Here is a 16779-nt window from a genome sequence, read left to right as displayed (position 1 = left end):
AGGCGGAGGCCGGATTGGGGAAAGTTGGCGTGGAGGCGACGGCCACGGCGAAGTGGGTCAGGCCACCAGCGACGGAGTCGAAGAAGGCAACGGGGTCATCAGCGGCGGCCATGGCGGCGACGGGAGGCAAGTGGGCGGCAGATGGGCGGGAGGCGAATGAGCGGCGACCACGCGGAAACAACAATTGGCTGTTGACGGGCGGCGGTCCTTTTTACATCTCTAGACGACGGAGATGCAAATTTGCAACACAAGGTGTTTTATTTTACATCTCCAGAAAGTGGAAACACATAAAATACTTCTGCCCAGGAACTATCTCTCTCTACATCCAAACAAAGCTACACATTTAGGCCCCGTTCGCTTTACAGGATTTCTGGACATTCCAAAGGAATTATGGATTCCATGGTTTCTTTTCCCTTTGCTGTGTTCGTTACAAAGGAATTCGCTATAGTATACCGTAGGAAAGGATTGCTAACAGTGTCAATTCCATAGGAATCGACCATCTACCCTGATCTCTTTTTTTGGCGGAAGCCCGAGGCTGCCCACTGATAAGCTGAATAAAATATGCAGTGTGGGTCCATGTGTGAGAGAAGAATGGCTAGCATGCGAATTAAAAATCAGCACAGCTCTGCTAATGTGTGGTTAGGACTAGTACGACTGCTGCAGCTCTCTGTTTATCCATCCGGCGTTCAGAACGCACAACCACTGTTTCTTTCCTCTAATTTCAGTTCCTCCGTATTGTACCTACAAGGCTTCCCTGTTCCTACGCTTTTAATTTTCCATATGGTTTAGAATCCTTTGAAGCGAACGAGGCCTTAGTTAGGAATTTCTATTTCAGATTGCTTGTGGTCTCGCGGCTTGTGTGCGTGTGGCTGATCTCCAGGGCTGGTGGGCTGGTCTGCCGTGCTGCCGATAAGCATGTTGGTCACATAGGCTTCGGCATGTACGCTAGTATTTCTGCCATATAACTGTACGTAGTATATGAACTATTTTGCAGAAAATTTTGGGTGTACATCTGTACACCATGACCCAAGCTGGATCCGCCCCTGGGCAGTAGTATGTGTGATGTGTGCAAGAGGAAGTAAGTCTTGATAATTAAAACAAAGGTTTTGTTCTAGTAGCTGAAATATTTTTGTAATCTTTGTTCTATTTAATCTAGAGACCAAGAACTGCCGTGTAACTGTTTTCGAAAGAAATTGATCATTACTAAGAATAACCATGCACAATAGAAAGCCTTCAAAGACTTGGATGTTGAGAAAAATTGTAGAGAAGATGATGTTAGAAATGCTCAACCCCATGTTGCTAATTTTAATAGACTTAATAACACTTGTGGATTAAATTGTTTAGAGGAACTTAGTTGAACGATGAACGAGATTATGCCAAAAAACCGTGTTATATTTCTTACATGGCGCTTCAGCTTCTTGTTGGTGCTATATAACCTTACTAATATATGCATGTGTACGTGTGTAACTGTGGTTTCGTCACCTTTCTTAATGTTATGTTGAGGACTTCATTGGCTAATGAACGATCCACCAGAGCCACGACTCGGATTTCGGCCATGAGCACTAAAAATACAAAACACTACCGTGATGATACATGTTTGTCACATTAGATCAAATTTTTAGCAATAATTGTTTTAATAATATAGACATGTGTTGCACGCGCATGTTTACCAATTTTTTTATAACCCGTGCACGTTTACCTTTTTTTTTAGGTGAGTGCACGTTTACCAATGATGAGGAAGGAGCGAACGCGACACAGTAGAGCAGCGTGCGACTGCCCTAATGGGCTGGCCTGCTAATCGATTCTAACAGGAATCGGCAAATAGCACGAGCCTGTTGAAACCCCACATTACGGCCCACCAGCGACGCGGAACTTGCCGACCCAAAGCCGCAGCGAAGCTAAGTTACGCAAATCGCCGTCCCGTGCAGCCGCCGTGGCCCTTCTCTCCTGGCCGCCGCTGCCGTGCACCGCCGCCGCCCGCCGCCAGCGCAACCAGGACAACCCTATCAGCCATTGCGCCGCCACTCACAGGTCACCCTAGAACTCACCATCCTGCCGCCGCATGTGCTAACCCGGGACCTAGCCTGCTCGCGGATCCCTCGTCGCTTCGCCCGACGCGACCCGCGATGCATCGCGCCATGCGGATGCGCTGCCTCCTGCGCCCTCCGCCGTCTTGCAGTGCCGTGCCCCTCGCCACCCCCGCGACCGTCGGCGGTGGCGCCGGGAGATTTGGCGCGCCGGACGGGTCACGGAGGCTGGGCGCGCCGCGCCTGCCGTTCAGCGAGAGGGGGCGCCTCTGCCGGTTCTACAGCTCGAAGGAGGGTGTCGGGAGCGCGGAGACGGCTGCGGGGAGTGGCGGCGGCGGCAGCAGCAGCAGCAACCAGCAGGAGCACGCGCGGCTCGGGGAGAAGGACCAACAGGAGTGGCTGAGCGGCGAGCGGTTCGTCACCGGCTGCAAGAGGCGCGAGTCGCCGTTCCTCACCAAACGGGAGCGCTTCCGCAACGAGTTTCTGCGCCGGGCCGTGCCTTGGGAGAAGAGCAGCCTCACGTGGAGCAACTTCCCGTACTACGTCGAGTAAGCACGATGGAACGCACGCACGCACGCACGCACGCACGCCACCTGTTTGCTGTTTTTCCTCCCTAGCGTGGACTAACTCAGTTGCATTTCACCGCCTCTCCTTTGGGTTGCAAGTAAGAATGCGAAGCAGCTGCTGACCGAGTGTGTGGCATCACACCTGCGGAACAAGGATGCTACTTTGGAGTACGGTTCTCGGCTGCAGTCATCTGGTGGGAGGATATTGCTCCAGAGCTTGCGAGGTGTTGTGCAGGAAGGATGACCATGTTTCTTCCAAATGCGTGTCATTCTGCTTGCATGGATGATAAGATTTTACATTTATTGCAGGAACTGAGCTTTACCGGGAGAGATTGGTAAGAGCAATTGCCCATGAGTTACGAGTGCCGTTGTTGGTTCTGGACAGCAGTGTTCTAGCTCCATATGTAAGTTATAATCTCCGCCTATTTTAAAAGCTTAAGACTCCAGTTTTGTGGGCAAACCTAATGGCTCGCCTTGTAGGACAATGGTGAAGATTGTTCAGAGAGTGAGGAAGAGAATGGTCAGGCGGAGTCAGAAGATGAAGGCTCAGAATCAGAAGGGGAAGATGAAGATTATAATGAAGCTAAGTCTGGTGAAAGTGACGACGACGAATCTGTCAAATCAATGGAGGCCCTCAAGAAGTTAGCTCCGCGCACTCTTGAGGAATTGGCCAAGGTGTTTGTTTCTGTTATGCTGCCAAATCATATATAGTATTAAAACATGACATTTGATAATGCCTGCCATCTTGCTCCTTTTATTTTATTTGAATACTGAGCGATGTACCTTTACTTTGTATCTAACAACCTATTTTAAAAATCAGGGGTGGAAGACCTACAAACAAAGAGTTTTTTGCTGTAACATAGTAGATAGTATAAAAGGCTTAATGTTGATATTAGTGTCCTGTAATAAATTTCTGATTAGCAAGTTTGCGTCTAATAGTGTCAGTCTCATGCGATGGTCTTGTTTCGATCTTTTCTTAACATGCTAATTTAATGTTGGACTCGTTTTCCTCCTTTCTTTTTGTCTGCTTCTCATTCTGGCTTAAAACTTATACCTTGAGTTCTTGTCTTAGAGAGTTGTTAGTGCGCAAGAAAATTCTTCAGCAGCAGAAGAATCCACCGCTGAGTCGTCTGAAGAAGGGAAGAGGCCTCTCCAAAAAGGTATATAACTAAGTTTTTTGTTCTTGAGTGTTGACACCGATAATTGGTGTTATTTTGGTAAGTAGCCACTTCCCCCCTTGGTGGAACGAGCCTACCTATTGCCTGTGGAAATTACAGGCTAAGCTCTGCCGTAGGTTAATGTGTCATGTTATGGGAATTAACTCAGGTCTAATTGCTTGTTAAGTACATGCCCATCTGATAATATTCAATCCCTTCATCTTGAATTATCACATTCTGTTTTCTGTGTGTACAACATTCTGCATTAGATAAATGGTTGTCAGCCAGATCGTGAACAATGTACATAGCCAGTAGGCAGTTGCATTCTAGTGTTATTCATTTATTCTTTGTCGAGGTGAACCGAAGCTTCACTAGCCACAAAACACTTGAATGATCAACTACTCTACGCAAACAACTTTCCTCCAAAATTTAGGACATGTTTGGTTCAGAGACTAAGTTTGCCAACATTTGCTACACTTTCTTGCCATACATGGCTAAGGTTTGGCGATCAAAATTGGCGCCACACTTGAGGCAATCTTGCCACATTTTTCTGAGTCAATGACACGTGGGGATTGCATGAAAAGAATCTTGCCACAAGTGTGGCAGCAAACTAAACAGGGGACTAACTCAGTCAAACTTGCCTAACTTGTGTTGTGGCAGCCTTAGTATACCAACCAAACATGCCCTTAGATCTTAGTATTGACAAGAAGCTCAGTACTCCAGCTATTTTATGAGAATGATTTCAATATAATTCAGCTGTACCACTTGCTTAAGTTTCATAGGATTGTACCTATTGGTGAATACGAAATTCAGGCTGGACCATTTTAATACGTACCGTACTCTATATGAAGACATCACCAACTTTCCTCATCACTGTTTCAGGTGACAGGGTGAAGTATGTTGGAGAGTCAGTGCTTGTTGAAGCAGATCACAGGTACTTGTTGGTAGTTCTGCTCTCTTTTTGGTCTAAGCCACTTTTATCATGATATATCTTCTTTTGCATTGAACTTCTTTCAACTTATTAGACTCATGTACTGTACCTCACTTGATTTGCTACTTTTAAGGCTAAGCAATACATGTGCCTTTTAGCTGACCATGTCATCATTCATGGATTGATGCATTCATGCACAGACCAGTGACATGACTGCTATGTGTTATATGATGTGATGAGTTTCACCATGAAGTTCACATATTGTTAGTCTGTTCATGTTGTTGGTTGTGTTGCCGTAAAGGAGTTTATTTCTGGAAAGTTAATAAGCATTAGCATTGATTATTCATCAGACCTGAATAGTAACAGAAAGAGCTTCGAACTCAAAATTTTCCAACCGATGGGCATTTTAATGCACGGGCTGCAGTTGTGGGAGATGTGTGCCTATGTATATGGAGATGCTTGTGGAGCAAGCACAGACAGAAAAATGGCTGGACTTTTATGTGTGTAGGACTGGCCAGTGGCCACCTGGGTACTTGCTGATCCAGGTGTACGCATAGTTGCATGTTTGTTCATTTGAGTTCTTGTGTGTGTTGTTAGTTCTCTCTGCATGCATGCTTACTTGCATTAGTAATGCTGGCGAGGTTGGTGCCTGGTGTCGGGAGGGCATGTAGCACATGTTTGCAGTGTTCATTCTCTGTCATCTAACATAGCTACGGACCGTCTTACTAAGCTTCTTTCACTTATCATGATGCATATCATCTTTCATATCACAGGGTCATTTTGGGGAAAATACCAACTCAAGAGGGAGCAGCAGAAGCTTTTACCTTTATTAGCGGCAGGTGGGTGGATAAATCTTTTCTCGAATAGGTTAAGAAGACTTTTGTCTGCATGCCTTATTTCATGTCTGTCTGCATCTTTAGCTTTTCATGCCTTTGGATAGTTGTTATCTATATGGGTAGATTTAATTTTTGAAGTTTCTCATTTCAACAATATGGGTCAACAAAAATCTTGAGTTGGAACCATATGTTGTTCATGGGCATATTCGGAAACTTCTGTAAGTTCTGTTGAATGCTTTGCTGTGCTTATACATATAATTTATGCGTCTTTAGTTTGACTTTTACTATGCTTCTGTTCATCTCAGTAGTCCATGTCGGCATTGTTTCTGATGAATAATGATTTGGTTTCACATTTTTACTTCTTATGATATTGCAAGCTTATCACTGAACATTTTTAGAATTCACTATTTCCTTATGTGTTTTTTATAACTCAACATTCTTCGAACTGTTAAAATTGCAGAACTTTATCAAATGGACAGCGTGGAGAGATATACGAGATCAATGGTGATCAAGTGGCTGTTTTATTTGACCCTCCTGAGGAGAAGCTGGATGATGGTAAAAATGATGAAGCTAACAAAGCGCAAGATGCTAAACCATCAGTTTGCTGGGTTGACAGTATGTTTCTATTCTGAAGCATCCATATCTACATTCAGCTTGGATACTTTGCAATTTTAACAATGATCTTGTTTGTAATTTTAGTTCAGGATATTGTGCATGACAATGATACTGAGGCGGAAGATTGGCATATCGCGATGAAAGCATTTTGTGAGGTAATTTGTCACACAATATCTTTTGTATGGAACATTTTTTTTCTTGACATTTCTTGTCTTTGTGCATGCATACATTTGCATAGCTTTGACCACCATTCTATGCTGGGTACACTTGGTGTGATGCTTGCGTGCTGCAATTGCAGTGTGTGTTCCATCTGGTCTGCTCAGTAAACTTACCTCTTCTGGATTCCCTTTGCTTGTACAAATAGGCACTGCCATCTCTTCAACCAGCCATTGTTTACTTTCCGGACAGTTCACAGTGGCTTTCTAGGGCAGTTCCAAGATCAAATCGCAGAGAGTTTATCGAAAAGGTAGAGGAAATGTTTGACCAGCTTAATGGACCTTTAGTGTTGATATGTGGGCAGAACATACTCGAGGCAGCACCCAAGGATAAAGATCCAGTAAGCGACAGAAACTCATCTAGTCCCATTCTCACCTTCCTGCATTCTACTCCCTCTGTCCCAGAATATAAGAACGTTTTTGACACTATGCTAGTGTTAAAAACGTTCTTATATTTTGGGACGGAGGGAGTATTATATATATTTCTTTTCTTACTTTTGTTATGAATAAACACAGAAGGAACTGGTGTTTCACAATCTCTCTCGCCTGTCTCCACTGGTAATTTCTTGCTAATCTATTCAAGAATATGTGTTTGTTTCGTGGTTTTTCTCTGTTACAACTGATTGAGAAAACATCCTCATTCTCCCATCTAGCTTTTTAATTGTCTCTTGTGCTCATCTAGCCATCTAGGTATTAGTTATGGCACAGTATGTGGCTAGTTTATTGCATCTATGAGGTCTTCAACCAGAAGAGACCTGCAAAAGTATCATGCTATTTTCCCTTGCTCTTTTGTATCCTCATTTAGCCGTTCCCTCATTTGTTTTGTGTTACCAGTGATGGGTAACTGGGGTGAAAGAAATTTTTAGCATTGATAGCATGTATACATTGCTTAACCTAACCTGCTAAATATTCCCATGGGCTCTGTTCATTGTGCTCATAGAGTAAGGGATATGTTTGATATAGCTGGATAAGTTAGCAGTTGACTGCTTGGTATGCTAGCTTGCGTGACCTCACATCATTTTTATTTTTGAAGAAAATTCAAAAGCAATCCCATATATGCTTAGTACCTGTGCCAGATCAAGGTGAGAATAAATGCAACATTATAAGCCTGCTAGCAAGCAAGGCCCTGGCCAGACCTGGTCGAAACAATGTTTGTCTTAGCTGATCCAGGTTGGCCGCCTTACCAGGTGCCCAACTCCAGACAGGTCTGGCAAAGACTGCCTGGTGGCAGGTTGCTGGTACTGTACTGCACTGCACTAGACTGTAGATAGTTGCAGAGAACGATTAATAAATCTACAGTTGGTTGCAGAGAATTGTTATAAAATCTAGTTGGTTGCTGAGAATAATTATCAAATCTAGTAAAATATTGCTGTCACAACTATCAGAAGAGTCTTGCCGTAAGTTTATAAGTCAAAAACTAGCATAATGGAAGTGCTTTTATGAAGCCACCACAATTTAAATGCACCCTCCAAAATCGGCAATGCTTTTCATTGTTAACCTAACAAATGCTCTACCTTAGCGAAGTAGGTAGAAAACATAATTGGGTCATTCTCTGCCTTGTTGCATGATGTTCTGCAGTCGAATTTACATTGTTCCTGTGAGCTACTTTTCTTTGCAATAATGTCTTGGAGAGTTGGTTTCATTTATGGTGGGATTGCCATAGCAAATGGCTAAAAATTTGTACTTGGTTGAAATTTGTATTTTTTTCAGACATCCTTGAAGAGGCTGGTAGGGGGACTACAAGGGCGGAAGCCTTCAAAGTCCAATGGCATAGCGAAACTCTTCGGAAATAAATTCTATATTCCTTTTCCAAAGGTAAGTTTACACCATTTTAGTCTCCAAAAGTACTATTATGTTATTCAGTGTTGATTGCACTCTCCTGCTGATCTGAAAACGTACAAACTACAAGCCCTCCTAGTTTGGACAATGCTGTTATCTTTACAGCTGTGTGATACTTCTTTTTATGTTCAGGATGATGAGCAACTGAGAGAGTTCAATAACCAGATTGCGGAGGACAAAAAAATAATCGTTTCAAGGCATAACCTTGTAGAATTGCACAAGGTATTGGAAGAGCTATCTGAGCTCTAATCAGTAGATTTAGTCAATTGCTTTTCATTTCCATTACTTGACCAGTTGACCTACATATGACAACGACTGATTCGCTTCCCCAAGTGCTTGCGTGTAAGTCCTGACATGTAAATGCAGGTGCTTGAAGATCATGGGCTATCATGTGAAAATCTGTCGCATGTGAAGTTAGAGGGCATTATTCTGACGAAGCAAAGTAAGTCTGCTAACCGGATCCATATTATGATGCATATCCTTTTTCCCTGAATCATGGTTGCCTGTGCTGCTTATGTGTGAATAGATCATATGAAAGTTTGAATTAAACAATGTCCGGCTTCAAGTTTATTGGTGCGCATGATTATTGTTCTGGTGTTTGGGTGGCATACTAGCATGCATTTTCATTTATTGATCCTACGGTAGTTCTAACTCAACAATGTTATTCTTGTTAAGGAACCTTTGTTTGCACTGTGCATATTGATCCCAGTTGAACTGCAACTGGAGTACATGACCAGTGCTCAGTCCGGGCGCATGGGCCCAAAATTGTGAAGTTGCATCACCTTATGATTGGCATTATAAGCTAAATAAAATTAATACTCCCTCGTAATGAATGTAACACCTCTCACCTGTCTTAGGTACAACCTTTTATCTCTTATAAATTCCTCTAGTCTGCTCTGGACTTTCTCTTTCTCTGCCTTCCTTTTCCCTATGAATCCCCCATATTCCTACCATATCCCCCGTTCCTCTCCAGCTGACCGCCGGCATAGCTAACAGCAAGTTGATCTAGTTTTTAGGCTACTGGTTTTTGTGTTTGAGGTTCCTCCTCCCAGTGTGAAGTTGTTTTTTCCCTTGTTGATTTTAGTGTTTATCATCATAGCTCGGCACCTTTGGATCTGGGCAGCGACATGGGTTAAACCACAGGCGTCAACTTCTCTGTCTGTTTCTCCTTCCTTCGTTCTTTAGTTGAATTCCAGATCTGAACTACCTAGGGTTTACACTTGATGCTCCTTACCGTCTTCAATCACCAATCTCTGGTTACTGTTGTTGGAGTCCCCAACATCATCGGTATACAATGGTGTAGGATGCAGCTGCATGGCATGCTACCTTGTTTACACGACTTGTCGTTGGCGATCACCAAAGTTCCTCCATCAGTCCTAAATGGCAATCGGGCCAAGGAGACCCTCTCCTCATTCCTCAATCCTTACTTGCTGAAATGCTGCAGTTGCTAGATCCAACCACAATATCGTGGTCAACAAGCTGCAACAGCCATCCCTTGGCAGATGTATCCTCGAAATATGCTTGTATTTGTTTTCTCGTTGCTGCAGGTGCTTGTGGGTGTATGACTGCATGGTGATGAACTTTTATCACGTCATCAAAGAACTTAAAGCGTCTTAAGTTGGAGCAGGACAGTTACTTACTGCATGCATTTGTAATTTTCTATGTGGATGCAGGAGCGGAGAAGGTCATTGGATGGGCTAGAAGTCACTATTTGTCGTCAGCGATTAGTCCTTCCATAAAGGGTGACAAGCTAGTCATTCCCTGTGAGAGGTATTTCCTCAGTTGTCTGGGCATTCAGTTGTATCTATGGCTGGGCACTGACTGTTGATATCTTTTCTTCTTTGAAGTCTGGACCTAGCAATCGAGAGGCTAAGGGAGCTGGAGGCTTCAACTAAGTCACTTTCTGAAAACATGAAGGTAATTTAAGTTGTTTGGTTGTTCCTTGGAGTTAACCATGTCTGTTCTTATGTATCAAGATTATGCTGTGATGATGTCCAACCTCAAAGAGTGTCTTGCTGCAGATGTTGGCAAAAGATGAATTTGAGCGCAATTTCATATCAGCAGTTGTACCTCCCCATGAAATTGGAGTTAAATTTGAAGATATTGGCGCTCTTGAGGATGTCAAGAAGACACTGGATGAACTTGTTACTCTTCCAATGAGGAGACCGGAGCTTTTCTCGCGTGGGAACTTGCTAAGGGTAATAATGCTTTCCCTTTGCATTTTTATATGTACCTGTAGCATTTTGTGCTTCATAATACTGAATTTGATCCCTTGTTCCATATGGGCTTACAAACTACTGTAACTGCCAATTTATAGCTAGGCAACATTGAATTAGTATCCCAACACAGAAAGAACCTTAGTTTTATCTTTAATTCCTAACTTCTAAATAGAAAAGGTACTTGTGATTTTCATGGGGTGTCTGGTGCTATGCCTCTGGAAGTTTGTTTAGTGCTCAGCTAATACTCAATGTTACCCGATGTTGTTTTATAATTAATGATTACGGAGATTTTAGCGGAGAGGTTTTCCTGTGGATGTCTACTAAAGCAGAGAAAAGAAAATCCTAAACGTACATAATTGGTCCTCTGGTCTAGTGAGTTGGAATTTTTTTAGTGAGCCAGCACTAGCATTACAAGTCTGCAGTAGATGAAACAATGAATCGGGTTGCTATCCTTAACCAAGACTCAGGCTAGAGGGTTTTCCTTTTTCCTACAGTAATTTCATTCCTGATATGGTGAAGTCCTCCCCACTTGTGCCAAGAGGTCCTGGGTTCGAACCAGCCTCTCTGCATTGCACTTTGCAGGGGTAAGACTAGGTTCCTATAATCCCTCCCCAGACCCCACCTTGTGTGGGAGCTTCTATGCACTGGGTCTGTCCTTTAATTTCATTCCTGATATCCAATACCATTAACAGTAAATATTACATCCTTATAACTTCATGCTTTAGGGATTCAGGATAAATTGCTGTAGTGGTACTAATGTGATGCCATTTTATGCCATACAACACGACTCAACTTCATAAATCAAGTTCCCAAGTCCATGAAAAAACACTGCTAGAATTCTTACAGCACTTCCTATAAAATAAGAATATCTCTGAAGAAACGTCTAAATCTTAGTTTGCTTTCTTAGATGTGTGCTTCTGTATGCATATTTTTATGGTTTTCATAGTTGTATGTTTAACATGATGTATCTGTATGGACCTTTGTTCAGCCTTGCAAAGGAATATTGCTTTTTGGGCCTCCTGGAACTGGAAAAACTCTTTTGGCAAAGGCACTTGCGACAGAAGCTGGAGCAAATTTTATCAGCATAACTGGTTCTAGTCTCATGTCGAAGGTAAATTTGTTTGAATTCGGCGTATAGGAGTTATATTATGTGAGAACTGAATGGAATGTTAATGATGAATCGCTTCTATATTACCTGAAGAGTCCTTTCTCCTATTCGACCATATCCTGCACCATTTTTATGTTTTTTCAGTTCACAAAAAATTGCGTGGTTAGCTCCCTCGGCTCCTCCTGTATCAAATGTACTGTTAGTTGCAGATTGATAGCAGCATACCTGAAGCAACCAGAACACTTCATCGGATGTGTAATACAGCAACACTGAACATTATCTTTGTAAACAAAGACTATGGCAGTAACCATTTATGGTTTGTCAGATGGCACTAGTCTGCCACCTTTCCATGTAATATGCTGGTACTATAGTGATAGTCAAATCTTAGTTCCTAGACCAATTTCAGCACTGCATTGATCTACATTTTCTCCCCGCTGCGCGTGCGGCTTGCTGCTTTACATGAAATAATGAAGCAAAATGTCGAAGTTCATCTCTTGTGTGAATTTTCTTTCCTGGAATGTATCCATTATTTGACAACTTTAATTCACTACCATCATTTTCTGTCAACAGTGGTTTGGAGACGCTGAGAAGCTCACCAAAGCCCTTTTCTCGTTTGCAAGTCGGCTAGCTCCTGTTATCATATTTGTGGATGAGGTGAGTTTTCATTTGATCAAACATACTGAAGTAGGTGTTTTATATTCAGGACGGCATCCTTATCATTTCGACAGGTCATGCGGAATCTCCTGACTCATGCAATTTTGATTTGCTAATGGTAGGTTGACAGCTTACTTGGTGCACGGGGTGGTGCAATGGAGCATGAAGCAACGAGAAGGATGCGCAATGAATTTATGGCAGCTTGGGATGGTCTAAGGTCCAAAGAGAGTCAAAGGATCCTTATTCTTGGTGCAACAAACCGTCCATTCGATCTAGATGACGCTGTAATACGTCGTTTGCCTAGGAGGTAAAATCTGCATTGATGTGCTTGTGTTGTGCCTGGGAGAATATTATTTTGGCTCGAGTAACTTAAATGTGATGATATGTCAACATGACCCGCAGGATATACGTGGACCTTCCGGATGCGCAGAATAGGATGAAAATTCTCAAGATATTACTTGCCAAAGAAAACCTAGAATCTGAATTTGGATTTGACGAACTAGCCAATGCAACAGAAGGTTACTCTGGGAGTGACTTGAAGGTATCATGCTCAAGCCATCCACAGCTGTTGTATTCTTCTCCCTCGCGTACCAAATTATCTGCTGTCCACTTACTTCACCTATGTGTAACTCGTTTGGTGCATTTTCCTGCAGAACCTATGCGTAGCTGCAGCATACAGGCCAGTTCATGAACTGCTAGAAGAAGAAAAGAAGGTGGCACTTCCTTGCTTTTAGTATTACTTGTTGCATTCTAAGTTTATTCACCATGGGTCTTCCTCTTCATGTCTTTGCTCACCTGGTTGCCACCTTCTCTTAGGGGGCTGCGGGCAGTGCGAAAACTTCTTTAAGGTCCTTAAAGTTGGATGACTTTGTCCAAGCGAAAGCCAAGGTAATTAGAAACCGGTTGTCAATTGACTGCACTGCACACACTCAGGGTTATTTATGTTTCATGTTTGATTGTTTTCTTTTTCGCTGTGTAGGTGAGCCCATCCATTGCTTTTGATGCCACGAGCATGAACGAGCTGAGAAAATGGAACGAACAGTACGGCGAAGGTGGCAGCAGGAGTAAATCGCCATTTGGGTTCGGCAGCTAACATGATTCCGGTAGCAATTTTGCCACACTGTATCACTTGTAGTACCAATGTGCTCCGATTTAGCCATAGGGAGTCAGATAAGCCATAGCGCTATTTCGTTTGAAACTTTGATGTACGCCTTTTGCGGTTTTGCCTGTGGCGTCCACTCTGCTCCTTTCTCCACTTTTCGGTACTCACCTAGACCCTATTTGACCGGTACTACGGCGGCCCTGTTTTGTTGAGAAACACACGCTGAAGAACACGGGAGTTTCCTGAGCCTGTGTGATAGCGATACACGGGGTCGCCCATTTATTGTGTTGTACGCTGTTGCCGCCGAGGCCTGATCAAAATGTAAATAGATCCAGAAGTTTTGTACCCAGAGGCTGACAGTGTACGCCTCTAAAATAAACCACATATTCTGTTGCTTCGTTTCTACTGTTTGTTTTTTCCTGACTGGATAATTATTTCTGCACGAATATCTGCTTAAGGATAAGCCAAACGTGCTTTTATTTCTTGTGTTCCACATTTATATCGCCTCTGTTGCTGCTGCCGTTTCGCTGTAGCCACATAACCGCCTGGGTACGTTGTTTCGGCTCGGTTCTACGCCGGGCAAGAGCTGGCGCTTGGTACGTTTGTCCCTTCCTGGTTCCAGTCTTTAACCGGCAGAATGTAGCTCCTGCTATATTTTTCAAAATTTTCGTCTTCGTACGCTAACTTAACTAATTCGGCACGTTCTACTAGCAATTTATTTTCTGCAGACGACACCTTTTTGTGCATGGCAGCATGCACCTTCCTGTTGTACTAAGGGCATCTCCAGCCGCGCCCCCAACAAGCCCCCCCAGGCCACTTTTTCGGCGTCGGCACCGAAAAAACAGCCCAGTCGCGCCCCAGGACGCCGAAAATTGTCGGTTCGGACCTTTTTTCCGCCCGGCGGTCACAGGCCGAACCCGGCGCGCTGGGAAGCCGTTGGGGGCTCCGGCGCTAGGGAAAAGCACGCCTGGCCCACACCGACAGGGGAAAAGTCAAGGTTTTCTTTCCCCCGACTCGCCTCGCACCCCCGCGCCCTCGGCCACCACTAGCTATATCCCGGCGATGGCCGCCGGCCTACTCCGCTAGATAGCCATTCCCCGCCGGAAAATAGCAGCGCTTCGCCGCGGCAGCCCCTCCGGCAGCAGCTGGGCGTTTCCGGACGCCGTTTCCGGCCGCGGAGGCGCGGTTTAACGGTGGGTACATGCCCACCGAGCGCAAGGTGTTCGGCGTTTTGACTGTGTCGGTGATGGACTCGGATGAGGAGGAAGAGCTCGCCACGCTGCTGGAGGAGGAAGCCGCGGCCGACGTCCAGGAAGAAGAGCATCTGATGGTGCTTGCCACCCTCGCCCAGCTGCTGGCGAGCAATGAAAAGCCGCGTCGAGGTGGCTCGGCGCCGGGGCGGGTGAAAGCAAAGAACCGGCATCGTCTGCACGGCTACTGCATGCTCTACTCCGACTAGTTCGCCGATGCTCCACTTCATGGCGAGAGAACATTTCGGCGCCGTTATCGGATGAGCCGAAAGCTCTTCCTCAGGATTGTGAATTCCATCCGGGAGTTCGACAACTACTTCAAGTGCAAGATGGATTGCACTGGCGCTCTTGGATTCACCTCCATCCAGAAGTGCACGACAGCGATGAGGATGCTTGCATATGGAGCTCCCAGTGATTCACTCGACGACTATGGGCGCATGGCCGAGTCCACCAGCATAGAGTGTTTCTACAAGTTCTGTCGGGCAGTGGTGGCAGTGTTTGGGCCACAATACTTGAGACCACCCAATGCGGAAGACACTGCTCGGATCCTAGCCCAAAATGCAGCAAGAGGATTTCCTGGGATGCTTGGAAGCATCGACTGCATGCATTGTAAATGGAAGAACTGCCCATTTGGTTGGCAGGGGATGTACAAAGGCGCCAAAGGCGGTTGCAGTGTGGTGCTTGAGGCGGTAGCCACACAGGACCTCTGGATTTGGCACTCCTTCTTTGGTATGCCAGGAACTCACAATGACATCAACGTGCTGCAGTGCTCTCCTGTTTTTGCCAAGCTCGTTGAGGGCCATTCTCCTCCGGTGAACTTCGAGATCAATGGGCACCAATACAACAAGGGGTACTATCTAGCTGACGGCATCTATCCGAGATGGTCGACATTTGTGAAGACGATCTCAAACCCTGTGGCAGGAGGCAAGAACGCCTGGTTTGCGAAGGTTCAAGAGGCTTGCATGAAGGATGTCGAGCGGGCATTTGGTGTGCTCCAATCTCGATTCGCTGTTGTTCGGTACCCCGCTCAGACCTGGTCGAAAGATCAAATGTGGGAGATCATGACTTGCTGTGTCATCTTGCACAACATGATCATCGAGAGCGAGCAAGAAGACCCAGTGTTTGACACTGAACCATACTACAGGCAGGGTCCTCTAGCCGAAGTTGATCACCAGCTACCGGCAACTTGGACTGCCTATTTCAGTATGCGTCAGGAGATTCGAGACCCACAGGTGCATCATCAACTGCAGAAAGATCTGATTGAGCACCTATGAAGGCTCAAGGGGGACGCCGCGTGATGAAATACGAGTTTTTATTTGTTGAACTATATAATTTGTATTGAACTATTTGTTGTTGTAGTATTTTGTTGAAGTATTTGATTTTTCTGTGATGAAATATGTGTGTGTTGATAATTGAACGCCGAAACCACGCCGAATATGGGCCTATTCTCGCCCATATGGGCCGTTTATTCGCCGAAATTGGGCTGCAAAGTGGGCCAATTTCGGCGCCTGGGGGCGAGCTGGGAGCGACGACTGGGCGCAAAACCGCCCCCAGCGCCGAGTGTATCGCCGGCTCGCCCCCAGGCGGCGCTTTTAGACGCCCCCTGGGGGGCCAATGGCTGGAGATGCCCTAAGCACATCGCATGTCCGCCTGTATGCAAGAGTTGATGGGCGTCATCATATTGAACCAAAATCTCTTCTGCCACGGTACGAACTTATACAACAGAAAATAACACAACATCTGAGAAGGGATCGCCCCCCCCTCTCTCTCACTGTACCATGCACGGCTGTTTGGTATCTACCCACACTTTGACACATCAAGTCAGGTGGATATTTGGTTCTAACCATACCCAATGCAAGATTCTTTTTGTGATAAATAAGCAAGGGATAAGTTAGGTGTAACATGATTCCCCGAGACAAGCCAAAAATGTGGCTAAGAATTTGAACGTTAGGTTAAACAAGTTTGACAAACATAATGTGACGAGCTATGACAAAGTTAGCCACGAACCAAACATGCCCGCTCAAGTGTCAGGAAGGAGGTTCAGATGAAGCCTGAGGGTGTGCCATCGAGTCTTGACTAAAGAGTTGGTATCTTGGGATACAGGAAGGGAAATGGAAAGAGAGATGAAAATCAACCGCCCGACAAGAGGGTTTACGTACAACTCTAAGTTGTACTAAGCCAGCGACAGAGTTGGGATGGGCGACTCTCCTGGCGACCTTGCGGGCGGCTCCGCCGCGCCCTCCCCCTCGCCGTCGGCACC

At 45.0% G+C, this 16779-nt stretch overlaps 1 protein-coding gene across 1 annotated transcript; it reads left to right on the top strand.

The window, feature by feature from the left end:
* Window positions 1-1895: 1895 nt before the first annotated feature.
* Window positions 1896-13672, top strand: LOC123156569 (uncharacterized). Its single transcript, XM_044574730.1, has 24 exons — window positions 1896-2575; window positions 2693-2817; window positions 2903-2997; window positions 3074-3268; window positions 3666-3753; window positions 4633-4684; window positions 5455-5520; window positions 5978-6132; window positions 6217-6287; window positions 6497-6688; window positions 6864-6905; window positions 8058-8162; window positions 8319-8408; window positions 8553-8628; window positions 9860-9956; window positions 10034-10103; window positions 10208-10384; window positions 11394-11516; window positions 12084-12167; window positions 12290-12474; window positions 12570-12708; window positions 12821-12880; window positions 12984-13055; window positions 13147-13672. Exons 1-24 carry the CDS (start codon window positions 2127-2129, stop codon window positions 13258-13260), a joined length of 2922 nt encoding a protein of 973 aa, XP_044430665.1. The 5' UTR covers window positions 1896-2126; the 3' UTR covers window positions 13261-13672.
* The last annotated feature ends 3107 nt before the right edge of the window (window positions 13673-16779 follow it).

This window comes from Triticum aestivum, chromosome 7B (assembly GCF_018294505.1).
Source record: "Triticum aestivum cultivar Chinese Spring chromosome 7B, IWGSC CS RefSeq v2.1, whole genome shotgun sequence".
Classification (NCBI taxonomy): Eukaryota; Viridiplantae; Streptophyta; class Magnoliopsida; order Poales; family Poaceae; genus Triticum; species Triticum aestivum.
This window is presented reverse-complemented; position numbering and strand designations above follow the sequence as displayed.